The sequence below is a fragment of the Apus apus genome, chromosome 1 (genome assembly GCF_020740795.1).
Source record: "Apus apus isolate bApuApu2 chromosome 1, bApuApu2.pri.cur, whole genome shotgun sequence".
In the NCBI taxonomy this organism is placed as follows: Eukaryota; Metazoa; Chordata; class Aves; order Apodiformes; family Apodidae; genus Apus; species Apus apus.
Window position 1 is genome coordinate 15,124,508 of NC_067282.1, and position 27,686 is coordinate 15,152,193.

The 27,686-nt window shown below is 39.4% G+C and overlaps 1 protein-coding gene across 2 annotated transcripts in view; it reads right to left on the reverse strand.

The window, feature by feature from the left end:
- The window catches only part of PDGFD (platelet derived growth factor D), a 140,159-nt gene that overhangs the window by 28,156 nt on the left and 84,317 nt on the right, over positions 1-27,686 (reverse strand). For both annotated transcript variants that reach the window (XM_051608985.1, XM_051608976.1), the window contains exons 3-4: positions 26,519-26,699; positions 3,276-3,335 (exon numbers count right to left, since the gene is read on the reverse strand). In XM_051608985.1, coding sequence (XP_051464945.1) covers positions 3,276-3,335; positions 26,519-26,699 — 241 coding nt within the window. The remainder of the gene's footprint in view (positions 1-3,275; positions 3,336-26,518; positions 26,700-27,686) is intronic.

Consider the following 27,686-nt stretch of genomic DNA (forward strand, 5'->3'; position numbering starts at 1 on the left):
TTTGTCTTTAACAGTGTTATATCCCAATAAGAGAAATCCTTGATATTTTACTGCCTATGTTTAGTGAAAGTATGGACAGTCCAAATTATTAAAAAGAAAGAGAAGAAACAGAAAACATTACAAAAGCACAGTCAGAAAGCATAGCTGCACTTTATTGCTTATCGCCAATGGCACAAGAGTTTCAGAGGGCCCACTTGTGACTGCAATGCCTCTACAAGGCAGTGCTAAATAAGACACACTGCAGATGGCTGTGAAAATTCATGACCCACTAAAAGGGAAGGCATCTCTCCTGACTTCTAAGTGGCTTGCAATAGAGACCGCCAGAGAGAAAGGAGCCCCAGGAATTGAAAAGCTCAAGCCAGCAAAGTGAACACAGCGTTGTTATCTAAAACAAAGCTGCAGGACAGACTGTGCTGCGGGCAGGCATCACCAAGGGTGCAAGCGCAGTCTTTGAGCATACAAAAAGAAAAATGCACACAAATGCTACTTGCTTACTGAGGAGACCTCAGTGGAACTCCTGGCTCCTGTGTGACTGCAGTACTACAGGGAAATGTCAGTCCCCAACTGCCTTTCAGAAGTGAGGGCAATGGTGCAAGGATGGTGAAGAAACAGTACCATAAAAATGAGGCTATGGGTGTGTGGCTTAGACAATGCAAGAGTTTTTCCATATGTTCAACATTGCATTTCATTACAGAACTTGCAGGTCAGGCTGTGAATCTGCAGGGCACTTCAAACTCAGAGAGGCAGTAGGGATTCCCCATCTTCTTTTCATATAAAAGCTCCTACTTGAGAGATTTGTGCAACCTCGTCCACACACAGAAGAAAGCTTAACTTTTTTCTCAGTGACAACCAAGTCAAGAGGAATTCTTTCAACAGCTCAGATAACCTACTGGCAGCAACATCATGTGACAGGCCCAAAAGCAACTTCAAAGCTGCCAACCCAACTGCCTCTCTTTTGTTCTGCCAAGAATAAGGCTGTAGAAGAGCTTGTGCTCCTCATAATCTGGCTTCTGAGATTGCATCCAAAGATGGGGCAAGAAGACTGAAACGCAAGAAGCCATGAAGAGCAAAGATTTTCCACATTACGTACCTCTTCTCTGTTTCTTAAAAGCACTGAATACATTTTTAATTTCACACATGTATCCTTTTTTGTCAGTGCTCTTACCCTTAATTTCTGTTCCCCCATTTTTTTCTATTTTCTATCTGTTCTGTGAAGCTGACGAGCAGTTCAATGTGCATCACAGTTGTCTTCATAATACTACTTCACAAATAATGAAAACTGACCTATTGAGGACTGAATTTTGTATCTTTTTTTTTTCTGGGTTTGCCAAGCTTGGCTAAGGGGAGAAATACCAGTTTTGCCTTTCTGAGAAAAAAAAATAGTCATTCCAAAATATAGCTCTGTGATAGGACCTCAGACAAGGAAGAAAGAATTTGTTTGCACTAAAATTTTCATTCTGAGCGTTGTAATGTATCCAGATCCTAAACTGAGTCTTTGGGTAGACTGTGGGTTTGAGGGGCAAAACTTTGCTCTGCCAGGCTAAGCATCAGCAGTGCAGGATGTCTTCTCATTGGCAACTGACAGGTCTGAGTTTCTCCTTCTGTCCCTCAGGACCACAGCAGAATCCCTGAACTTTTTTTCTCCCAAACTATCGGTACACCCTCAGAGTTTTCCCTTGGTGCCACTGGGAAAAATTACTCAACCTCTCTACCTTATTTTCTCTGAGGATAAGAAGAGGTTAGTGGGTGCAATGCATGCCCAGTGAAAGAAGGCATGTTTATTAGATAGGAGTTGGCATGGGAAAACTAATGAAACTAGGGTGCTGCTTCTGGTTTAGCTGTAGGATTCCACGTGACCTTGAGCATTAGCTTCCTACGTGTAATATTCATACTGAAGTTCCCCACCTATAGCACATTCATAACAACTTTTTATAAATAAATAGATGTGAAAGAGAAGTATTTTTTCAAGATGAAAAGAATATTAGATTATTGTTTGGTGTATTGTGCACCCTATGATGTTAAGGAGGATAACTAACATGGTGTTTACCATATACTTAATCTCATTTTCATAGTTACCTGATGAGGGAGCCCTAGCCTTACATTTTCAGACAAGAGCCTACCATATTTTAAAATAAAATATTCTATCACATAGATATTTTTTTTTACAACCCCATATTAGAATGAAAAATGAGTTTATGTCTTTCAATAAAACAGTGTTTTAGCATCTCCTGCTTGGCACACCCAGTAGACCTCAACCCCACTAACATTACTACTGAGGACTTTCAGCACAATTAGTTCTAGGCTATCAATGCATCGTATCATGAAGGGCAGGTGTCTTTTGCAAACTCAAGGGTAAATACAAGTGAGACTGACTTAAGCTCTACTAATTTTGGCAATACAAAATTTTCTCTCTACTCGTTGCCCAGCTTGGACACTAATGAGTAGAATTTACCCATATTTTATTTACTTCTCTACTGGCAACCCCTGGAAGCCCTCGTAACAAAGGTGCCATCACTAAACCCTCTTCCACAAATGCTCCAAACATTGGTTTCAAGTCTGCTTTGAGTGCTTATCCTCATTTCATGTGATTTAAGAGGAGTTTACAAGAGCTGTGACATGGTGTTGACCAGGCAACAGCGTGCACAGAGTAGCACTGCCTGTATTTTGAATTTAGATGCTACATTGCCATTCCCCAGCATTTAACTTTACTTAGGAAATTTAAGACAGTACAGATTTTTGGTCCATGATGCAAATCAAAAGTAAAGAGAAAAATAACATTTTATATTGGATTACCTTTTTTCCTTTTTTTTTTTTCCTTTTTTGTCCCAAGTGACATTTCACTGCTGAATATGGAGACTTTAGATATAATATTTTATTAAAAACATTGAAAAAGAAACTCAGTATTGACAATGAAAAACTAAGTCAATTTTCTTGCTGGCTTGTTTTACGTAAAGTCTTCCATTTAGGTGAAGACATTTTTCAACTGAAAATGGTACGAAGTTTAAATCTTTCATTTTCATCTTGGCACGATAAATTTGAAAGCAAGAAATGCTTCCCAATGGATATCTCATGAAGTTACAACAGCTGATGGCATATCCTGAATCTTTTTCTCTTAAAAATATACTGGCTGACTCCACTACGAGTTGGATCAACACTTAATTCACTCCCTGCCAAAGGTGAATACATAGTTCCTCTGTGCAAATGCCATTTTAGTGAGCTGGATTCAAGACACCCTATCAATCCATCCATGGGCAAAATAGTAACAAATTACTTACTGAGAAAGAGCTTGTGACTGACTCCCAGTTGGTTTCTGAGGCTGCATGCTGGAAATCATCCTAAGGGGAAAAACCCACAGGAAAAATCACCATTAAGGTAATGTTCTAAAATAACTGCAGAATCAACAAATTCAACATCTGTCACCTTTTTTAACCCTCCTTAATGCAAGAGACCTTTGCCATGTGTCCTTCCTAAATAATGCTAGCTTCATTCAGGTTTCTCAGTTTTCATTGTTCATACACTAGCTTATTGTGAGCTTGCTGGGGCAATAATAGGCTTTATTAATAATTGTATGTTATAAATGCTTCCTGACGTAGCAGGACCTAATGTGGTCAAGGCCACTCCAGTTATCTTCCAACATAAATATTAAACACCATCTTTGTATGTCTGCAACCACAGCATTAATGCTGTTCCCCAAACCGACCCGTTCTGGCAATAATGCGGACATGCTAATACCCAGCACTATTTAGCCAAGGTGAAAATCGGGGTAATCTAATCCATTTAAAATTAAGTCCTAATATGACTGTACTGTTTTCGGTGCTTGTGCCAAACGTGACTTGCTCATCTGCACAGAGCACTAAATGACACTATGTCCTTCACATCAAAAGCTACAGCCACAGTACATTCGCATTAGAAGTGTCATTGCACAAAATCTCTAGGCATTTATGATTAATTTGAGCACAGGGAGGGATTATGCTCCTCTACCTTTGGACAGCTACAAAGCAAACTTCTAAGCTAGTCGTTCTTGTTTCCATTTGCAGCCAACCAAAACAAGCATTTTTTGGGTGCAAATTATCTGATCTACTTTAGAAGTTTAATTTGGGATGACACTGCATTCTAAAAATGTTTGGGTTTTTTGTTTTGTTTTTAGTTGTTTGGCTTTGTTTTGGGTTTTTTTCGTTTGTATGAGGGTTTTTTTGGTTGGCTTTTTTTCTTTTTTTGTGTGTTTTTTTAGTTTTTTGGGCTTTTTCTCTCCTTTTGTCTATGAGGGGAGCCTGAGAGGACTAGCTGAGTGCATATGTCAAAACTGTAGATATTGACATGTGATCACCTGAATCTCAATCCACTTCTCTCAGGATGGGCAATCATTGCTTAAATAATGAAGAAGCCATTTCTTTAATCTTTTGGCAGTTTTACTCATTTGCAACTGGAACACTTACACCATGAAAAGTGGGGAAAAAAAGGCAGCACTACAGAACAGTTATTAGACACATGCAGTGAATAGCTAATGATCAGCATGAATAGGCAGGTAAAGAAAGTGGTCTGAAGTGACAGCATACCAAACTTTTCTAATAACAGAATTTATAATGAAAGAATTTAAAGAAGATGGATCAATGCCTGGGCTCATGATTTTACATTTTTACATTGACTCAGTATCTGCTAAGCATTTTTGAGTTGGCAACTGAACTGAAATGGAAGGGTAGCTGCTTAGCTGATACTGTCTAGACTCAATGTTGCACTGGACCATACATATATGCAGGTATTCAATTATTTTTTAGGAAGTGGAAAGAGAAAATTGATCATATAATCTGCTAATTCATCAATAAAATTGTCCTTCAGTCAAGAAGGAATAGAGCTGCTTTCAGATCCTGACTCAATATACATGATATGTTAATGTTTTCCACTTGCTATAGAAAAATAGTTAAATGTCTCAAAAGTCACAAGATTGTTTATTCAATATTGTCACTGTTTATTCTTCCTTAAAATAGTTCTGTCTCTCAAATTTGAGGCACCAAAACTGTAGTGATTTCTTCGGTACTTAACATTAGTGAAAGTCATGAAACCCCATCAGATTACAATGTTACCAAGTGGCCACTGAAACTGCAGGGCTATTAAAACATTAATAATTAAAGTGGCAATTTTATTTTAGAAATACGAAAGCAAAATATTATTGGTGAAAATTTTAATGCAGATTTTTTCTATAAACAGTAGAGATTTGCAAATACTGTGATCAGGTCATAAATAATTCAGAAGCAGTGGGATATCTTGGCCACATTCTCTACACATTTGGTTGCCCAGTTCTTGACAAGCCATGATTTAAAGTACGTAAAAATGGATTTGAAAAGCTCATAGATCCTCTCATAATGGCTGCCAGTTACAAAACTTGGAAACAATTCCCTCTCTGTCATTAGTTTCCATTTAGCACTTCCAGAAAAAAGTGGCATTGAGTTCTGAGGCATTATTTTAAAACAGGAACAATCTGCCTCATTGAATGTCTGGAGAAGACCACAGACAAGCAATAATTTTGTGTTTGAAGTGACCATCCCCTTGTGTTATCTAATTGTAGATATCAAAACTGTTTCTTTAGTCTACCATTCTTTGAGATGGTTAATGCCAGGGAGCTTCTCCAAAACCCTGAGATAGACATGTACCACCTGCTTCTTACATCTCAAACCTGATGACTGCAAATTTTGACTTTGTGATTATATTTCATCTGCATAAACTATTCACAACTATATGGCTTTGTTCCACCATCACTCAAGGCAGCTGCAGTCATTCTTGGCTTTCAACCTCTACAGTTTGAAGATTATTATTATCTATGGCTTCTGCTTTCAGCTATTACAAGTAATAACATCAAAGTGGTTCTCATAATTTCAAAATCCTCTCCCACCATTGCCCCTAACAGAACCTGAAGGACAAATCTATTTTCAGTGCTAGTTCTTCAATTCATACTACCATGTTTATGTGAATTTACATATGATCACTTGGGTATTGTTTTCTTCATTACTTAAAATTACATTAAAATTTTTAGTTAAAACACAAAAAAATAAAACATAAATTGTGTCTTTTTAATCTGAATACTGGAAAAACAGGGTGTTAATAATTTGGCTACATCACCCTGACAACAGTACTTTTATTTTTGTATGTGTGTCATGGTAACATAACGCTACATGAGACTTCAGCAAAGCATTCCATTCACTTCTAAAAGCAGCAAAATACAGGCAAAGCAACAGGGCTACTGATCACTTTCTAATAGCAGCTACTTTTGTTGAAGAAAAACGACTTCCATACCTCAACTTCCAAAATTACACCTCAGCAAGACAAATCAGTCAGTCCTGAGAGTTAAATATGTATGGACAATGATATATTGTTCTTGGCACTGTTTCAGACAAAGATAAGCTACTCTCTCCTTCACAGACTGACTTTCTCTATAGCCTGTCTTCCACCACTGATCTCCAGTAAGTGACAAGGAGTCAGGAGGGATACTCTTTGTTTTACTTAGGGCTTTCACGAGTGGAGATCACAAGGCAAAAATCACTGCTGTCAAGGATATATGAGACTGCAGAGCCAGACAGCACAGGTTTCTGAGGAAGATGTTTTGCAGCCTGTGCATCCATGACGTGCAGCAGCACAGGCTCTGCCTGGCTCAACTCGTGGAGTTTTGCAGGGTCAGTAGGAATACAGAAGCATCAGGAAGACACAAGAGATGAGGTAGGAAAGCTTGCTAGATGGAGAAGCATGTTGTCCTCCCAGCCATGCTGAATTACTGGCTGGTCCTCAAATTAAAAGCAAGAAGCACTTTCTAACATTTCTGTGATTCTTCATTTTTTACATACTTTATGGCTGTAGGCCAGTCTTTTGTTATCTTGGTGTTTGACATCTATGAGGCATCATGCCTGGGATAGGCAATAACTGCCTCAGGACGGGCACGACACACCAGCAGCTCTCTCCAGTGAGAAGAAGCAGCCCCATATCTCTATAAGCTACTCTCTAAACTCTTTCTTCTAATCCGCAGGTTTCTGGGGTGGTTGGATTAGGCTTGGTAAAAGATTATCTGCCAAAAGAACTATAAACCATGGCTAATAAAGCTGAGGTGACGCTCTCTGCTTTGGGGAGTGGGAAACGTTCACAAAAGAGCTGTGGTTCAGAAGAGCCCAGACAGCATCCTAGAGTGATTGTTAGGGCCGACCGGTTTCATGAAGTCCTCTCCTGAAGGAGCAACTTCTCTACAGTGACCCTGTCATGGGAGTGGAAGAGAACTGAGGGGGGGAAAAGTTAGAAATGCAGGCATATTCTTGGGGAAAGTAAACATGAGAAAGGAGAAGAAAGAAACAATGGAAAAATTAACAGAGAAGCTGAAAATGTTTGGCTCTATCTGGGGTCACTCCATTTGTGGTATTTAGATGCCACAACTATAAACTATATAAAAAATAAGCAGTTTCTAGAAATGTGCAGAAGAACCTGGCTAAGGGATGTAGTGAGGCGCAAAGTATATTCTGCCAAACCAAATCAGAGGTGAAATGGGGCATGTTCAAAGAGGTCCAGTAGAGAAACAAAAATAAGTTGGAATGTCTCACTGGTACATAAGAATTAGGGACAAGGACAGCGAGAGGTCTGTAAAGACCTAGGGTAAATTACAACTTGAAAAAAAGATGAAAATATCCTAACATTTAAATTAATAAAAGGAAACTCAATGACAGCTATTTTTGAAGAATAGTCAACATGCATCTATTGCATTCAGAGCTCTTTGCAGACAAGCAGCTGACATGCAGATAAACTTGCACCTGTAGCTTGTAGCAATGAATTATAAAAATCTGGAAACAAGGCCTTTCTCTTTTTTTCTGTGTAATAAATAATAGTACCAATATTTTCTCAATAATTTAATTTATAGATATTATATTTTATATATAAGGCAACAGGTATTCCAAGCAAATAAACCCCAAACTCAGAACACTCTGTGTAACTGCAACAGTGTTAAGGAAGTGAGGGGCAAAAGAAAAGTCACAGTTTGACTTAAAAATGCTGTGATAAATACTCAAGTTTGTATATTTCTACTGATTAATTATAGTTTTTCATGTAGCATTTTAGTACACTCCAATTTCTAATTTTAAAGATAAATAAAAGCATAGTGATGTACACTTTGAAATATCTTTTTCTTTTACCATACTTTTGATCCATCACATTGTTATATTTCATTTTCATATCAGAATGATACTTATTAACATTTCTCCTAAGGATGCTGAAAAATACCTATTTTCCTACAGCAGGCTGCTCACTAGGAAGCCAGAAGCTTCATTTTTCTTACCCACAGTAATGGCCAAACCCCTGCTCTGTTTAGTTCATGGGGACCAGGCTTTAAAAGAAAATATTCCAAATTTGGAAAGCATGCAACAATGATTATTTGTTATCTGGTAATCATGCCTTGCAATGAAACACTAAACAGAGGCCAGTGTCTTTCAAGAAGGTTAGAGGTTATTTAACCTTGTCTCTCCAGATAATAACCCATAGTTAGCTGCAAGCAGCTCTTACCAAGCTCTTTTATCTAGCAGTGCAAGCATTTAATAAAACCAGGTGGCTGTAATCTAAAGGCAGTAATATTCAAACTGGAAGTACAAGCAGATTTTACCACTGATGGTAACTGTTACTGGGACAGATGAGAAATGAACAAATAACATTAACCATATTGAAATTTCTTTTCTATTTTTGGTGTAGCCCCATAAAGACAGGCCATCCATGACACTGCTACTTTAAAACCAGTAAACAAAAGGTCAGATAGACACCAAAGTGTCTGAACACAAATGTGACATTATGATTCTGGCTCTTTAAAAAAAAGACATAAATTGAGTTTCTGAAGCTCAGTTGCCACTAAATATCAGTAGCTACAAGCTTAACAGTCATGACTAAGTAATACTATTGCAAAATGACATATAAAATCACTCTTGATTTGTTCTGACACATTTACTAGCTATAAACGAGTGGGAAGCACAAGATACTTAAAATTTCAAAAAGTTTAAGGCTGTAATAACGATTTGGGTTAACTGCAGTTTGATACATTTATTTATGAAAAGTTGAAGTAAAACTGAAGCACAAAAATATAATTAATAACAGTTATGTTTGGTCATTACTTCTCTTCATCCTTCATCTAGTTTTGGAATTAGGCATTGCTGAGTGCGTATTATAAGAGTGCTCAAGACACTGACATTTAAATGATCTCTTTAAAAGGTCAGATAATACTTGCTCAAATGAGACAATAACTATACCTTTGAAAAATCAGATGTCATCTACCACTACACTGCCCATGAGCACCCTACTTGAGGAACATAGAGAGTGCAGAGGACTTCACTGCCATGCTGTCCAAATTGTTGATTACCTTTAATTTTTCTATTTATGACAGAGGCCTGTCCTTGTAACTTCATGTACAAGGGAATTCATTTGCTAATTGCTATGCTGGTGCATACTGCAGTTAAATAATTGTAACCAAAATATAAATCAACTAACATTCATTGTAAATACTCTGCAACCTCTCCTTTGTCATTTTTACCTGAATAGCAAATTTTACTTCTGGGACACAAAACCTGAAAGGCTCTTCCAGGTCATCAATTCCAAAACCCTCAGACGGGTTGGTGTTCCAAGCTAAATTTGTCTTTATTGCACTTATGTAAGTGCCAGCTTTGTCCTTCTCTTCCTCTCCTGAGTTTGCTTCTTGCAGTACTTCTGAAGAGATGCTGTATTTCTGCTCAGCATCCATTTTTTTACACTAAGCAAGCCAAGTTGTCTTGGCCCTCAGTAAGAAATCTTTCTTTTCCTTCAACTGTCCTGTAGCTGTACCCTGAATACCATCCAAGAAAGATGTGGATGCTCCATTATGGGGATCACAACTGTATGAAGTTTTCCAGAAAGAATGCAACTACCATCTCATTGGTCCCGTGCCTAGTACATCCAGAAAATTTATTCTCTCCCCTTTGCTAACCAGTGAGATGCCATTTAGCAGCAAATGCTTTTTAGTCTCTACATGAGTGACCTCTTTACTCTTTTTGGGCTGTTGAATATGACTGCAAATCAATTCTCCGGTGCTCAAGGTCACACAGTTCTCCTCTCCAATACTCTCCTTCTCCCATTAATGAGAAATGCACTTCAGCTTTGTTTGTGCTGCAAAAATCATTAAAATGCTGCTCTGACAAATTGTGCTTTGGTCTCTAAAAAAGCCTCAAAGCTAAACCAAATACAAGACCATCCCTTTGGAAATTCCCATTAGTGAGCTCTCCCTGGCTCTACTCCCTTTTGCAACTACAGCACCCTGCTTCCCCTCTGACTGCTGCACAGCTCTTGTATTAATTGCCATCCCCTCCAGCGTAAGGGATTTTTTCCTGTGTGGCACGGGGCGAGATGCTCCTCTGAAGTCCAATTAGATTTGCTATACAGCATTTCCTTCCTCTTCAGACTATCTTCCAGTCTGGCATGAGCTCCTTTGACAAAGAGACATGGAGTTTTTTCTAGTTTCCTGCATCTTTAACCACCTTCTCTGCTGACAAGTGCCCCATATGCTTTCTAGGTCAGACTAATGAGCATGCAGTTGCCCTGGCCACCCTCCTGCCATTGATGTTATAGACTGCTACTGCAAGTGCTGTTTCCATGTGAGCCCAAGCTCACCTGATTGCTCTCCAGGGATGCAAATCAGGTGTGTTAAGGCTGTGGCTGCTCCCAGCTCCCTTTACATTACTATTTTACAGAAAGAGAGACTTGCTTTCCACAGTGACTCTTTGTGCCTGGTGGTCTGCGGTGCCCATCTCTTGGCAGTGTCAGTGCAGGGTGCTGAAAACAGTCAGACTCCTTGCTCATCTTTGCTCAGTTCTAAGCACACCTGGGCCACAGTGCCAGCCCATTTTACAGAGCTTGCTGGTCCCCCTGCGGTGTTCCATGCTGACTCTGCCAGGGTGGTGGGGAGCAGACATTAGGGGGGCCCTAGTTAGTGTGATACTGCACATCAAAATGGTGTCAGGGATGTGACAAGCGGAAAAGAGCTTGGTAGGAGTGACCCCAGGAGCCAAAAACTCACTCCAGGTCAGAGTCCAGTGCCCTTGAAAGGACTTCAGCAAAGTTCTGCCATGCTGACTGCCAGGTTCTTGGAAGCAGGCTCCGTGGTAATAGGAAAATTTGCCCTGAGAGAAACTGAAAAAGCTGACACTTCATTTGCCTGGCAGTGTCCAGGTGGGCAAAAAATGTTTTCAGAGTTAACAGAAGGCAGTGACAGCTGGTTATTTCAGGTTCTTCTCGATGTGACGCATACCAAACGAGAATGTACTGAGAGGCCCCAGTAATAGGGGTAGAAGGAAAAATATTAATGAAAGAAAACCTCCTAGGAGCTGGGTATTAATTTTCTGTCTTCCTTCCACTTGGCTTTCTACCTGTTTTGTATAGATTTAAGCATGCTCTGTAATCAGTGGAAAATAATTATTAACAAATACAGCCTAATTTCTTTTAATATTCCAAGTTTTCTGTTGTTCTACTAGGAGGATCTGCTAAGTGATCTGACATGCATGCTCACATTTTCAGATGTGATTTAGGAGAAGCATGGGAGGAATAACAGTAATAATGAAAAACTCTAATTGAGCTAAGCAAATTTAATTCCAAAGCTAAGGACACAATGTAAAAAGGTACGAGTAAGGGACATTAGCTGTCCTAGCAGCAAACCCAGCCTATTGATTTTTGTGAAGGATCCATTTGTTTCTGAGCTCTTTCCCAGAGGATGCCGTTCAATTCTGCAGCAAGCATGCAGCAGGAGCATGTGTTATGATTCACAGATAATGCAAAGCAAAACAATTTGTTCACCCTCCTATGACTGCAAGGCATTGAGTTTTCTAGGACAACGCAAAAGGACTATCATACAAACTTTCTAAGATTATAGCAATAATCATAAAAACAGCAAGAATACAAAGTCTCTGAAGAACACAAAAACCACTTTCTACTAGTTTTTCCAGGTTTTTTATGGGATCAAAAGCAGCTGATTTATTGCAAACAACACAGAATACTATTTATTGGGAATTTCTTTTAACTTACCCTCCTGGACAGCCACTGCATCACCAGAAGATCAGCAGCTGTGCCAACATTGAGATTTCAACTGCTGCTATTTCAAGCATTTTCTCTGCTTTTAATCTATTTCTTAATGCACCTGGAAAATGTACCTGAACCAGCACTGAGGTAGCAATGCCAATACACAAAGGTGCTGCTAAGGTAGGAAAGCAGTGTTTCCTTTCATGTATCTCTGATGGAGATAAATGACACACATAGGGAGCAGAGTGTTCAGTTTTCTGCTGCCTTATATTACCTGCCCTGACTGTTGTGGTTTTTTTCTTCCCCTTCATAGCTTAATAATACTAATTTTTCGGTATAAACTCATGAATATGCAGGAAAAGGGTGGAAGGCCTGAATAAGACTAGGACTGACATATCCAGGCTCTTGGCTAACCTTGAGAATAAAACAAGCACAGAGGACCTTGTGCTTATCATGGTGCCTAGAAGACAGGCAGCTCAGAGCCAATACGGAGGTGTAGTACAATGCACATTTTGAAATAAGGATCTCATTTCCATTCAGGTGCTGAAGTTTCACCTCATCTGTAGAGAACAGCAATTGCTTGATGTTTAAGTACCCATACCTACACAGTATTCTCAATTTCTGTTCACTTCTAGTGAAAGCTAAGGTTTCAACAGCCTACTTCCATCACTAGCAGCTTCTTTAGTATGCCACACAACCCACATGGAGGAGTCAGGCTAACTGTCCTTAGTGTCCAGGTTTTTCCAAGCACTTTTTTGTTTCCAGTTTATTGGCCAGACCTTGGTGTGAAACAAAATTTGTGGCCCAAAGGTAGTTGTTTTACTCTGTCTCATAACAGTTGAAAAATTAGACTCATTCTTTCTAGGCAATTTTCCTAAGTTTCAGGGTTTGTTTTTACGTTTACATTTTTTGAGATTCTCTTTTAAAATTACCCAGAAGTCTACAAACCTTGAACCCGAGGGCTCACAGATGCCACTAACTCTGTCACTCATAGTGCCATAAAGCAGTGATGAGGAAATGAATGAAAAGACTGACCTCCATGTAAGAATTTTTGGGCTACGTCACATTAGTAAATAAAATGAGGTAGAGATTGATCAGACATGGTTTGACATAACCATTATCCTGCAAAACAGAGTGGCTACAACAAACTGTGTATTGGAAACAGCCTGGGACCTGTGCTGGCCCCAGACTACCTGGGCTACAAATGTGCAAATGCAAACAAACTCTTGTCTATGCTTTGGCTCACACCCAGCCTGTTTAATAGTCTTTTCTGACATGTTGGGATAATTTACACAGCTTATGCTGACAAGCTGGGATACACAGACTTCTTTATTAGAGGGTCTGATCCTGCAAGAGTTTGCATTTATGCTTCATTATATGACTGCTGGTTGGGCAACAAAGATGTCCGGAAAATATGACACAAATATTGACTAAAAGGAAGGATTTTTGTAGCTCAGAAGTACCATAAAAAAAAAAAAAAAGGGCCCTGGAAAAGAAATTTTGCTGCCACAAAACCTCAATTTGTGCAATTAAAATATTTCCTGAAACAAAAACTATTACAATGAAAAAAAAATAGTCAAGGGTCATAGAAAAACTGGATGTTGTTGGATCTGATAAGATACAGAAATTCCACAGATCTAAAAATTGTTTTTAGCTTTCAGTGCTGCAGATGAGTCGCAAAATCTGACCCTGTGTAGTTACAGGCTAAGTCCTTCACTAAGCAAGCATCAAATGGTATCAAACTGACAACTGAGGAAAACACATCTGCATTTTGTATTATTATACCAATACAGAAGTCCAACATATTTTTTTTTGGCACGGCATGTATGTTCAAAATCAGTTGAACACAGAGATAAATGTGTGGGTTGAAAAAACAGTGAGGGGGTTGTAGGCAAAGGATTATAGCAACAACCCAAGCACTGGGTTTGAGGAGGTGTTCAGTTGAGTAGCACAAAGTTCAGCACAAGGTGGGGGCTTATTTCACGTATCAGTGTAATTTATCTGATTTTTTTCCTGTAAGATTTATCCTATCAAGTCTAAAGTGACAGGAACTTTGCAACTAATAAAAGATGTATGTGTGAATATGCAGGTGTAAGGGAAAAACAGAAACACTCTGTGACATATCTGCCATCTGGGTTATTATGAAGACATGCACGGACTTTATCAAGTGCTCAGAGCAAAACAGAAGGTTGTAAATTTAATAAAGATATATGCATAGAAAATACAGATCAGATTTATACAGTGCCGTGGCTGTCTTTGGAAATGTGTTATATAGCATGAAGGTCACTGAAGCCAGAAGCAATGTGCTGAGCAAAGAACAGTGCCAGCCTGCAAGCACACCACTTTCTCCAGCATGGAGGAAGAACCTTCTCTGCTGACCTGAGAACTTCACAGTCAGAATAAGACTAAGAATTGTTAACAGGAAGTGTAGAGATCCCAGGAGTTTTGGTTATGATGCAGCATGAGGAGGAGGGGTGGGAATGAGAATGGCTTCTTTCACGCACCAAAACAGTTGCAAGTGTCTTGGCACAGTCTGAAGCTGATATCTGCTGTTTCATCTTCCTGGTTTGGAACATGGCATTGCTGTTCATCATTTTGTAATCATACAATTTCTTAAACTAAAGAGGACCTCAGGCAAGTCTGGCAGGCACAGAAAAAGCCAGCATCCAAACAAAAGAGCACGATAGACAAAGCCCTTTCTTCAGTCTCAGTTTGGCCATGCAGCCCACCCCACTGGTACAGTGGCCCAGATTGCAAGCAGGAACAACACAAAGTGTCTCTGCAGTGTCTTTCAGAAGTTAATCTTGTGGCACTTCATAAAGGCTTATTGTATCCATCTCTGAGGTGGGAAAACCTGAGGCTGTGAGAAGGTGTCAGGGCAAGCAGTGGTGGAGCCCGGCCCAGAGCTGCACCTGTGAGGCCAGCACCATCCCCAAGGCCAGCACCTTCCCTGAGGCCATGATGCTGTGCCCAAACCTGCAGGCAACACAGCAGTCGGCACAGCCAACTTCACTGAGGACACGGAAAAATCACAAATATTATCACAAGCCAGCCAGCCAAAAGTTCACCCTGGAAACATGCCACCTACTGTGTTCCTAAATTACATGCTGAGCACAAGGAGGACACATGAGAGCTCCAAGACAGAGTTGACAGAGGAAACCACATTAAAAGACACATTGCCAGTGTTAGGTTCGCCAAGCTGGCCCCTGCCATATAGCCCTGCCTAAGCAAGGCACTGTGGCAGGTGACACTCTACCCATAAGACAGCCCTGGTGATGCTTGAACCGCCAGATTCAGCTCCCTTCACCACCAAAGAGATATTGTAAAAAGGTGGGAAAATCTGGAGGAGTTTTAAAAAGAACATCAAAAGCTCCGAGGGGATTGCACTGCCTGAATTCTTGAGAAAGTTTAAAAGCTAAATACAGACATAATTTCTTGACCAAGCGATAAGCAAAGAAGTGTGAGAGCACTCTGCAAATATCTGAAGGAGACAGACACCCACAACAAAGATAACATAGACTTCCTTATCATAAATTAGGAAGGAATATTATTATTGCAGGCCATGGTACGGCATTAAGAAAAATAAAATTAAAACTGAGTAGCATAGAAAAAGTGTCTTTCCAACAGTGATTTATTAGTCTATTTTTAACCTCCCACGAGGTATGCTCCTATGCTTGTTATATTTTAAAATTATACTAGACAAACAACTAATGAATTTACAATACACAGAATTCTTGTTCTTAAAGAAAATGATCTGAGTGACCTCACACCTATATCAGATTCTAGGTTTCGCTGCATTACATATTGCTGAACAACAAAGAAAATAATCCACAACCCTCCTAAATTTAGACTCAGCAATCTTAAAAAAATCACTATAATTTGATCCAGGGATGTAAGTATTTTCCAGCATTCACAGCTGTTGCAACAAACGCGGCAAAAATTTATTCTGTAAACAATTTAACACATGCTATACACAATGCACTGTTTTCCATGGCTTGCCAAGAATGACAAAACCACACCGAGCAGTGCTAAGGTTGAAACAGACCCTGCAACCCAAACTTGGGCTAGAAAAGTATAAGAGCAGGATAACATCGACACACAGTTGAATAAATAGTACTGGTGGAATACAATACATCAAGTTCAGCCTAGGAGACCATCTCTCCACAAGACTGTGAAGACATGTAATGCTTTGTTTTGATTTAAGTGACAACTCACAACCAACACCTTCTGTGATGGGTTTTCACAAGTTCCTCAGTACAGGTTGGAGGTCTAGCAGGTCTCAGTTCACTATCACTTCCTCTGGAAGTCTGTCAGAAGAAAATGATGTACCCAGACTTGACTTCCTACTCATCTCCAACACAGAATCACAGAATCACGTAATTGTCAAGGTTAGAAAGGACCTCTGAGATCACAGAGTCCAACCATCAGAACAAAAAAAAAAACCCAAACAACTAACACAACCAACCACATACACTCCAGCAAAAAGTACCCACAAAAACCCCCACAACCTCAGCCACCATTGGTACACATCAAAATTACTCTGCATCTTCAGCTTTTGTGGAATATCTAGAGCAGAGGCTGCTCAAGACGAACAGGGCCTGGGAAGAACAGGCCATTTCCTGTTCCTTTGTGGCCATGGTGGTAAGAGGGACCAGCCCTGCCACACTGAAGCACCAGGAGTTAATTAGCACCTCTTTGCAGCATTGTAATTAAACCTTAGTGCCTAATCAACCTTTTTTCCAGAATCAAATTCTGTTCTCCCTACAAATATGTCTATCTATAAATGTGTTTCTATAAAATATCCTGTGCAGTTGCCAAATAAAAGGTAAGTCCTTCATGTATCATCATCATTTCACACCCTAACATTCTGCAAGTGTTGCTGAAGTAGAACTGAAGGACAGAATACAGATATACAGTGACAACATTATGTCCTCAAGTCAACAACCTAAAATAGTTTATCTTTTTGACCAAACAGTTAATGAGACAGACAGATTAATGACTGCTGTTAAAAAAGTTTGTCAGTGTAAACTCACCTTATGTTCACACACACTGATGAGAGGTTTAAGGCAAACTTAGATGAGAATGATTTTATTTAACCTTCCTTTTTAGTGTAGACACAGAGAGGTCCACACCTTCCCCAGCAGCACTAATCGGGTATTAGTGGCATGCCCAGCCTCCTACTGTATTTCCCTTTAAGCAGAAAAAGTAGCTACAAGGTCTTTCCATGTCTTCTAATGGGAAGTATTAAGGCTGCTATTGCTCTGTCCCTCTTGCAGTGTTCCTATTGCAGGTACACATCCAAGCTACAGGTATTTTGTTTCGTTACAGACATCAGAAGCAAAGTCAGGGAATACAATGGTCTTTGACCTTTCCCAGGTTTTGCTCATTATGGCACAGGAAATCTACACTTTCATTTCTTGTATTACAATCTTCAGTGCTGGATCTGTCCTAATTTTTTGCTACCTATACATGTTAAATGTTAATAATGTTGCTTTATGGATACTCTGAAAAAACTGTCCAGCAGACCTGGTAAGTATTATTACTGATTTTAAGACTGGCAAGCTCTAAAAACAAGCCTGAAATAATAAAAGATAGTTCTAAAACTGATTTGCCAGAGTTGATTTAATATAAAAATATCTTGGGTACCCTGAATCCATTTTTTAACTACCACTCATTCACAAGAATTCCAAACTGTTAGGAATTGGTATGTTTCTCCAATTACCAATGGTTACTTAAGAATTTTCTCACAAGTTTGGTGATGGGTTTCCTTTCCTATGTGTCCCATAGCATAATTTTGCCACTCACCAGTGGCAAATGAACTCTGGCTCACTGGAAGTCTACTTGTAGCATACTCTGTATTTTTATTTAACAGGGATTACTTGGCCCCAACTGGCATTTGAAGAACTGGGAAAAGATTAACTTTCATATGGATTTTTTTGTAATGTATCCAGTTATGTTAGCACTAGAAACTGAGTATAAAGCAGAAAGCAGCATGGACATGCAAGCTGAAGAGACAGACAATTCAGTATGAATCTTCACACAGTCTCTCACTTAGCTAAGTACAGTGGCAAGATCCTGGCCCGTTGCTATGAGAACAGGGTTCCCTTTATTCATTTAGTTAAAAAACCAAACTCACTATTCTGCCAGTATTACACACTTCCCAACAAATGCTGCATTCCTGTGCCCTTATCTTCTATTCTTACATGTTATGTAATTGTTTTAACTCATTACTAATATGGTTCAGTGCTTCTGGGAATTCGTATCTTCCAGTTTCCTTCTGCTGTATTTTGAAAGAAATAATGTTAATGTTGAATAAAGCTTTTGAGTTTCTACAAAGAATAAAGTAGGATCTATCTATCTATCTGCCTATCTATCTATCTATCTATCTATCTATCTATCTATCTATCTATCTATCTATTTCTTTATTGTCTAACATGGGTAATCCTCCTGCACACTTCATGATGGTCTTCTTCTCTTTTTGACTTTGTACCTCTAACTTACCTTGGAAAAGTAGGAATTTCCTCTGGGTCACTGACTTCCTCCGGAATTCTTAAAACAGGTAAGTACTGCCAGCAGGAAATGCAGTCCTTCAAAATCTAAAGCTGTCCTAAATGAACAATGCCTCCAAGTCTTGTTAGAGGCAACTATTTAAGACAGGATACCGGATTTGAAAAAAAAAAAAAACATGCTTGTGTTTGTATAATCCTTTGAAGATGTAAAGTGCTAAATTTTCTTGTCCTTGGCCACCACAACTTTGGTGAATTCTCAAAGAATGTATAACACACTACTGGATTAAAGACGTAGTGCTTTCAACAGGAACTGGCTATGAACAAAACTGCTGTTAAGACAGATGGATGACAACATCCTGCAAAGGAGCCACACTTAACTGAGCTGTCAACAAATCAGGGACAGAGGAGAGCAAATGGCCAATTCTCTGCTGTGCTGTTCAAACAACAAAACTGCCAGGCACACATGCTTGCAGCTGGGAAAACACAGACACTAAGGTCTATTTTCCTTTCTGATTAAGGCAATTATTTTATTAGTTGAAGTCTGACAGCTTCCAGGAGCTTCTGTGTGCTTACTGGGTCCCACTGCTTCTGGTTTTGGTATCTTCCTTGCCAAAAGGTCTGTATATCCCTGGCTGTAACTCAGTTCCTCACCCATAATCCCTTCTGACTTTTTTCACTTTTTGAAAGATCCCCAAATCCAGCCCTACTACTCCTCAAGTTCACAGTCAGAGGATTGCCAAAATAAGCTAGTGTAGTGAAATGGCCCTAGTTTTGCCCTGCTTTCTTCCTGGATCCACACCTGCCCTCCCTCCTCCCTGAGACTCAGTCTTTCCTGTGACAGATCCACTGCCCATTCAAAATCTCAAACTCATTTGTCTCCTTTCCTTCCTAACCATGCTGCCACAACCCCTCTGGTTTACATGGATCCCTCCTTCCCTTCATTCTCTTGTCAAAAATATTTCTTTAATTTCCATTCACCCATCTTAAGTCCAACTGAAACTGCTTTCATGTTACTATAACGAACAAGAGACATGTGGACATCTTCCTGGCAGAGGGAAGGCTTCTTCTTCCTCATCTTTCATGATGTGTTTGCTACGTTTTACATTGTCTGTCACACCCTCTCTGTCCTTTGGCTTTTTCCATTCAGCTTTCAATAATCTTTGCTTGTTTGGGACTTCTCCTTCTGTGACCATTGTGTTCTGACATTTCCACCCCCTTTTCTCTCTCAGGGGACTTGATTCTTTCACTGTACGTCCCTGCCTCACCCACGATTACCTTTATTTCTGAACTTGGACTATACTTATCTCTACTCCCTTGTCTGTGCTGCTGCTGCTGTTTCATTGCCAGTCCTGGATGACTCTACATCGGTCTTCTCTAGTACCATCCTCTGATGCCCAGCTGGTAGGCGACTCCACTTCTTCCTGCAACCTGCTTTTGCTCACCACTCTCTCATCAGTGTCATATCTGACTTACAAATGGCTTCAGAAACTAGGACAGAGGCCAGGGACACTCCAAATGAAATTTAAAATTTAGAGAGTCACAAAGCAGTAGGATTGGGATCAACTATTGCGTCTGAAACAACAAAAGTAAACATGGAAGTCGTATCAGACCTTCGGAAGAGATCTGCCAAGAGAAGGACTATGTTAGACAACAGCCTAGAGAAAACTAGGAAAAGATGCAGTCTGGGACAACTGACTGTGAACTGTTGGGCCAGGTCAGGTCATAGCCGCGGCTGCAGCCCCCAGGCTCCGACTCACATGCTGCATTCAGCTAGTGGGTCTCGGGCTTGAAAACCTGCAAGGTTTTCCACCTAAGGAGATGGGCCAGGCAAGTTTTAGGAGTTAGGCAGTAAACGTTTTGGGGTTTTGGAATGCATGACAGGCCGTTGGAGGGAGGAATTGCTCTTTGTTAATTACAAATGTAGGAATGAATATTTTAATAGGAACTTCAGCTGCCCTTGGAGCAGCCACTGCTGCCTGTAAAACTGCTTGTCCAGACATGCCCTCCCAACCCAAGTACGCCGCTTCCTTATTGCCAAGCTATCTCACTCCTGGTTCACTCCTTTCATATCCTTTACTATCTTTTGTTCTGCTCTAAGTGCTGGGAGAACTGCAACACCACTGCCGACCACACTGCTTGACTCTTCTACCATGTTACCTTCCTTTCTTCATCAAAGCCTGATGAAGAACAGGTCAGGTCCTGTGAGATGAATTAAGCAGCAAATTGAGGCTTGCTGGATTCTCGGGAACCTTAATTTAAATGGAAAACTATCCTCCTCCCCATAAGAAATTACTGTGAGATGCTCCATGTCTCAAGATACACTGAGGCACAATCTTTCTTTTTAACATGCTGTCATTTTATATTGCTTTTTAAAACATTATAACTTCCAAACAAGAAAAAAAATAACAAAATTGTGCGTAGATAATCTTTTAAATCTCTGCTTATGTAAAGTTGGGGAAGGAATGTTAAAGATTTTGAGCAAGTTTCATCTAATTAGAAAGGACTTAATTACTTCTCTCCTGAAAGATGAGCCTCCGGCTGCTATTTTTATGAGGATGGCATGCCTTGAGCAAAACCACAGAAAATAGGTTTCTGTCAGAAGTTAAGAAAATCAGTTTCATTATATAGATTGTTACAAGTTTTGCACATGGGTTGTATTTATAAAATGCCTTTTCTGTCTAGCACAGACAAGCAATCAGAACTGAAATCAGAGAAAGACTGGCAACTTGTCTTTACAACTGATAAGGCTTCCACGTATAAGTCCTTGCTTCCTCATTGTGAGATCTATTTCACGTTCAACCACTTTATTAAGCAAGACATTCTCCCCCACCCCACTCCTCTCCTTCTGTAACCCCAGCAATTTACTGGGATTCCTTTTGTGGATTATCGAAAAGCAGGGAAGGTATGCATGCACCATTATCATGCCTGCTGTCACTGGAGATACATTATATGGCTTTTCAGGCGGAATATTTTGTCTTTGAGACAGAAATGAAATGTCTATTCTGTGAAAGAAGTGACAAGCTAAAACAGAAGCACAGCAGCAAGGACTCAGGCAGCTTCTGGGATGGATTCAGCTCTGTTGCCGGTGACAAAGAATTAATCATCTTTTACAGTCTTTATGATTCTGTATTCACAGTGGTGCCCAAATCTTTTTGTGGTCATGTTAACTCTTACAAGGGAGTTTATTTATTGACTTAATAAAAACAACAACAACAACAACAATAACAACAAACGACCTGCAGACTGGTGCTGCACTACTTGTGCAAAAAAAAATCTGGTGAAATACAGGGAGTCAGTTATTTAATTCAGAGTGACTGTCTGTGAGTACAGTATCAGGATCAGGTCCTCATTCTGCCCATTTTAATTTTCTGATTGTGCTTTGAATTTTTGGTGCTTTCTTGTAAGCTTAACAGGAAAGTGTCAAAGAGTTTAAGTTCAGTATTGTAACTATGACTGGTCAATATTTTTCGCATGGGAAAATAATTAAATGTTATTAGACTGACTGTGGTATCTTGCCCCTCTTTGTGACTAGTGCTCTTTTTTTTTTTTATCACAAGTTGCGACCTATAGCCTGGCTGTTTAGCAGAAAGCTACTTTGTAAAATTCCACATTATGGATCAAATCCCAGAGTCTCACCCCTATATTTCATCAATTTATTCATGGACTCTTCATTCAAAATCGTAATTTCAAACAAGCAAAAATTGCTCATGATCTAGCACATTTGATACACATTTTGACACTTTAAATTTATCCTGGGATAAATGCATTTATGTTCTCCTGTTTAGCATCACATGTCCACCACTGTTGGTTTACAATTCCAAATAAGCAAAGATTGCTCTTAATACCAAATGATGTTTCTTAGTCATTAGTTATATTATAAAGAAAAGTAAAAGTACATATATGTGTATATATGTAAAAAGATGTATATGGAAATATGTATATAATTTAATCTTACTTTTTTGTATGTGTGCATCGTTATACATATACATATGTTCCTAGCTTTTCTGTAGGTCTTGTTTCCAATAATGATTTTACTCAAAGTTCGAAAATACAGATTTCATTTAAGATTAACAATTAGTAAGGCAATAACAATTTCCTGTTATAAATGTATAACAAATATGTGTCTTTTACAATAAACAAAATAATGGTTTTAATTAGCAAATGGAATTCAACATTTTCTAGTTGTCTCAATACAATCAAATTAGATGCAGGGTTGGGAATTTTAATTGAAAACAGTCACGTTTATGGTTGGAACACATTCCTGAATGAGTTCCTAGATTATTTTAGTAAAAGTTCATGCTAATGTGCTTGTAAAACATGGGGTCCAGTCTTGTTAACATTCCTTTCCAGAATTAGAACATTGCAAGAATTTCACTTCAGAAAGAAAAAGGGGATAGTATAAAGTTACTTCAATTAAGCAAATATTTTCATTTGTAGCAATGAAACTTAATTTACATTCCTACATCTCAAAATAATTGATGCAGTATTTTTAGTAATTATTGAACACTAACTTGCTACAATTGAGATCCCTCAGTTGTGGTAACTGCACTGTGAGCAGTGAGGGAGGGAATAATCACATCACCTACTTTAAGGTGTGCAACCCAGGGGCCTTTCTTATGACAGTGCCTACCTCTGCTACAGAAACTCTGTAACTAACCTAAGATTTGTTATCTTCCTCTTTATCACGTTTCTGCAGGGTTTGTTGTGAAACACTAGGTCCTCAGAATAAGAAATTATAGAATGTGTGAGAAAAAAAATCCAACAAACCTGGAATACCTCAGTGCCTTCTATACTGAAAATTAATGTGCCAAGGGCAACTCAATCAAGAAAAGCAAAACTAAAAAGGAAATAAGCCCTTTATGTGATAAAGGCAGGGAGAAATTTCAAACAAATTTGCAGCTAAGTGAGGTTCATGCCTAATAGCTGTCCAGGGTTTGCTCCAGACCATTTTTGCTCTAGGTCTGTGAAGCTTGAAGGAAAAGACAATTTTTAAAGAGGTTCAAGGGAGACATTTCTCTGTGTGGATACCCAGGCTAAGCCAACAAATTGCATAGCTACAGCTGGGGGCTTTGAACATGAGGTGTCCACAGACACCAGCCACCAGCTGCGCGTACTTACCTACTTCTGCACTGTCACAGACAGCACAGGAGTGACTTTTGCCAGCCACATTAGGACACTTTTGACTCTTAATCAACTTGGGATAAGCAGTAGGGCATACTCAACTCACTAATAAGGTCCTGAAATCAGGTCCACCCTGGAGGTCCCACCCCAGGGAGTCCTACAGCTTCAAGGGGAAAGAGGAGATCAGGGACAGGCAACAGGCAGCAGCATGTTGGATCTGCCCTTTCCCTCAAAAAACACTCTCAGTGCTCCACCTCCAGCCTTCTGTGTCCCTCAGACCCACACAGAGGAGAGCAGAGGCAGAGGACACGGGGAGAGGAGGAAGGTTCAAGCAAAAGTTGCTGAATGCTAGATGCTCAGACTTCATTTCACAGACCTGCTTCCTTTTCCATTGTCCTCTATCTTATACTGGGACAGTTAATTATTCTCACGCATCTATAAGGCTTTCAACCTTGTCCTGTTCAAGACCATACTTTTATTTTTCAGTCTAATATTCCAGAGTCACTTTGAATTCTAATCCCACTGTCCTAAGTGACTGAGCCCATTCATCTTCCATAGGCTGCTTACTTTGCATGCTTTGTTTTAATTGTTATGGATACAAGTCTAATTGATGTCTTCTCTAGAAGAACAATCCTTTTTTGTTTCTCTAAATGGTACTGAAATATGAAGTTAATGCAAAAAATCAAGTATATGAAGATAATGAAGCATGTTTCTGCTAAGCACTGTGGTGCCTCATTTATACCTCATGCAGAGTGCTGAGCTAAGTAAAAACTTGATCTGCATCAACTGAAGTGAACTTCACTGAATTCCTCAAAGATTCATAAGTGAGAGGGCCAGAGAGCCAGGCTGCAAGGCTGTTTGGCTGCATGTGCAATGCGGAGAAATTCACCCACCCCTCCTGTCACTATTCTCAGTAGATGCAGCTGATCAATAAACTCAGATAAACTCTCCAAATCACTTGCTTCAATTTTCTCTGGAAAATTGTCAGAATCTAGCATAAATAAATGACTGCCATGCAGATCTAAACTCCAAATATTAAAAAAAAAACAACAACGAAGGAGTTAAAAGATTTGCACAAATCTTGTGCAGAATTTTCCAAGAAAGCCCCAAGTAGTAGTAGCCTTGCCTTGCAGAAGGTTACAACGGAAAGAAAAAAAACCTATGTAAAGTTCTTTCGTTTAATGTGATACAAAATACCATATGTTATTGCATGCTTCATTAATACGCCCTGGTTTGCTGCCTAGAAACGCACAATGACTTCAACCTTCAGGGGTCAGCAGTGCTCAGCATATCTATGAACTGTGCTCCAAGTGGCTGAGGGGACTATGACATCAGGGCTGACTCTGCTGAATATTAATCCTGCAGTTTCAGCCTGGATGGCTTGGAATCTGAAGACCAGCTCAGTACATACCATCCCTCATCTTGCAAATGCCACTAATCACCTGTACGGTTCTCTTCTCAGAAATAAAATAGTATTTCATTCCAGAGGGTGCATTTGGAAATTTTTCTTCTGAATAGATTTGCTAGACTGTAAAATTATCTGTTTACTCATACCTTTGAAATTAAATATATATGGTAGCATTTTTGAGCTCTCTAGTGCTGAGAGCATTGTGTTTTGAGTGATAATGCTCATTTTTAGAAAGCCTAATACTACCAGACTTGCTGTACATGGTCTGGAATAAAGCTTGGTAAATTTGTGGCTGCACTGAACTATGAACAGTGTAAAGAGAGACTGCTTCACTGTCTTATTTTTACACCCAATGGTCTTTCATAAGCTGTTTTGCCTAAACTTTAGTTTTAGTAATTTTAGTTCACCTTCAAATTAGAGTAAATTTGAGCTCAGGATTTACTCACAGTACAATGCTTTACTCCACGAGAAGCCTAAAAATTTAAATGCAAGGGAGCAGTCTTTAGAGTTGTCTTGACAATGTGCTGTTTGTGGACTCTTTTTAGCATATATAGTCATACATGCATGCAAAGCTGGGAGGTTGAAGTGAAATGACTGAAACAGTGGATTTCTCCTGTTACAGCATTAACATTATTGCTATTCCAGGCTTTCTTATTCTTGTTAAATAACAGTGGCTTGAATAAAAAGGGAGTAAGTGTGATGGCTATGAAAATATAATGATGACAGTATGACAAATTAATGCTTACCATCTCCTGAGTGTTTGCAAAACCTGCCTCTTTTGAGCTACAGTGCACCAAAAGCATTATAATATTAATCAAGATCATACAAAAGAATACATATTGGTATCAAGATCTACTTAGAGCAATGAGCAGTCCCGCTTCCTAAATACAAAAAGAAAAAAAAGAGGAGGTTTTCCTCTCTCTGAAACAGTTCATGATACACTGCTAATGTCACTGCATATCCAAAGAAGCATGTTTATACGTGGTTAAACATAGAGCCTGAGCCTTAGCATATCATCGTGGACATAGAATTTTTATTGCATGGAGAATAAACTACTCTGCATCTAATTTAGAATCACTGCCATAACCCCTCAAGGTATTTTTATTTGTCCTCAAACATAAAAAAGGAATTTATAGAGCAGCCATTTCTTCGCTATTTCTGTAGCATCTGTCAAGACACTGACAATGCAGGCTCAGTGTAGAAGGTGTTAGTGCTTCTGAAACATGTTATTAGTGTACATCTTGGCCTGGACTTGACTTTATTTTATATTTAATGACAGGATGTCAAAAATACTTTGATCTGTATTAATGTAGTTGCTGGAATGGAAATACTTTCAGTCTATTAGTGTTTTGATCCAATGCAGTTAGCTAAGTACTAATGCTCTTTTACACTACAATCCATCTCTCACACATGACACAGAGAGGTGACTTACCACAAGGGAGTAACAAATCTTGAATCCAGGTTTAGCCACAAAGTAGTCATCGGATTTGAAGGTTATCTTTATCTGATTTGTTCTTGATGTTATTCTTGGAGGTACTTCCTTGTGTCCACACCACCGTCCTCGTATAACTGTGCTGGTCTCTGATATATCTTCCACTTCCACAAAGTCATACCTGGAAACCAGTTTGAGGGATTAGTTTTTACTAACTCTAGTTACAGAAGATGGTTGCAAATAGACAGGAGAACAGCTGGAGACATAAACAAATGTCCCCTGTTCTCCACTGCAAAACATCAGACTAAATATTACAAATGGTGGACATGCTCACATAGCACAAAATACACTAAGCTGCAAGATACTGCCTGAGTGCTCAAATGGCTGATTTTTAGGCTCCTGGAACATAACAGACAGTATTTTCTACCACATTAAAATAGCAATGAGAGGCACTTGCATGTGCTTAGTACACAGTAAGCATACACATTGCATTTCATGTGGTACATAAATAATGTAGAGAGGATAAGAGGACACAGTGACAGCACTCACTGCTGCAGTCTGTGAATTCTCTTGCTTGGGTCATTTACTCAGTTCATTTAATGAGTTGGAGAAAAAGGAAGGCAGAAAATAAAGTCCTGTTCTCTCTACGTCTGTGAGAAAAACAGCCCCTCAAGGCCTGTGGAGCCAGAATTAGGCCCCAGACATTGGGGCTGGCAAGCAAGAGGTGATAACAAGAGGGGCAGGTTGAGTGCAGACAAAGAGAGATGGGGAGAGCAGCCACCCTCACAGTACAATTAAGCCTTGAAACTTTGGAGGTCTTTACCGGGGAAGTTTTTTACTAACAATGCATGTGCTCTCTCCAAAGAAGGTGTTTAGCACTGCTAAACAAATGTTACTAGCAATGTACTGCTCTTCACCCTGGGACTGTGGGCCAAGTGCCTGCCTCCCTGCCCTGTTGTGGTAGCTGAATATCTCTGTAAATAACAGACCTCTTTTTCTTTTTCTGCTGACAGCCCATGTGAAAAAAAAACAAGTACTGTGTGGTTTGAGAATATCAGCACTGCTGCTTTTATATTCACCAACCCCAAATTGCACAGAACAGAAAATAACAGATTTGCCTTAACCAAATCACTTAAATCTGTCCAAACTCTGCTGAAACATACACTTT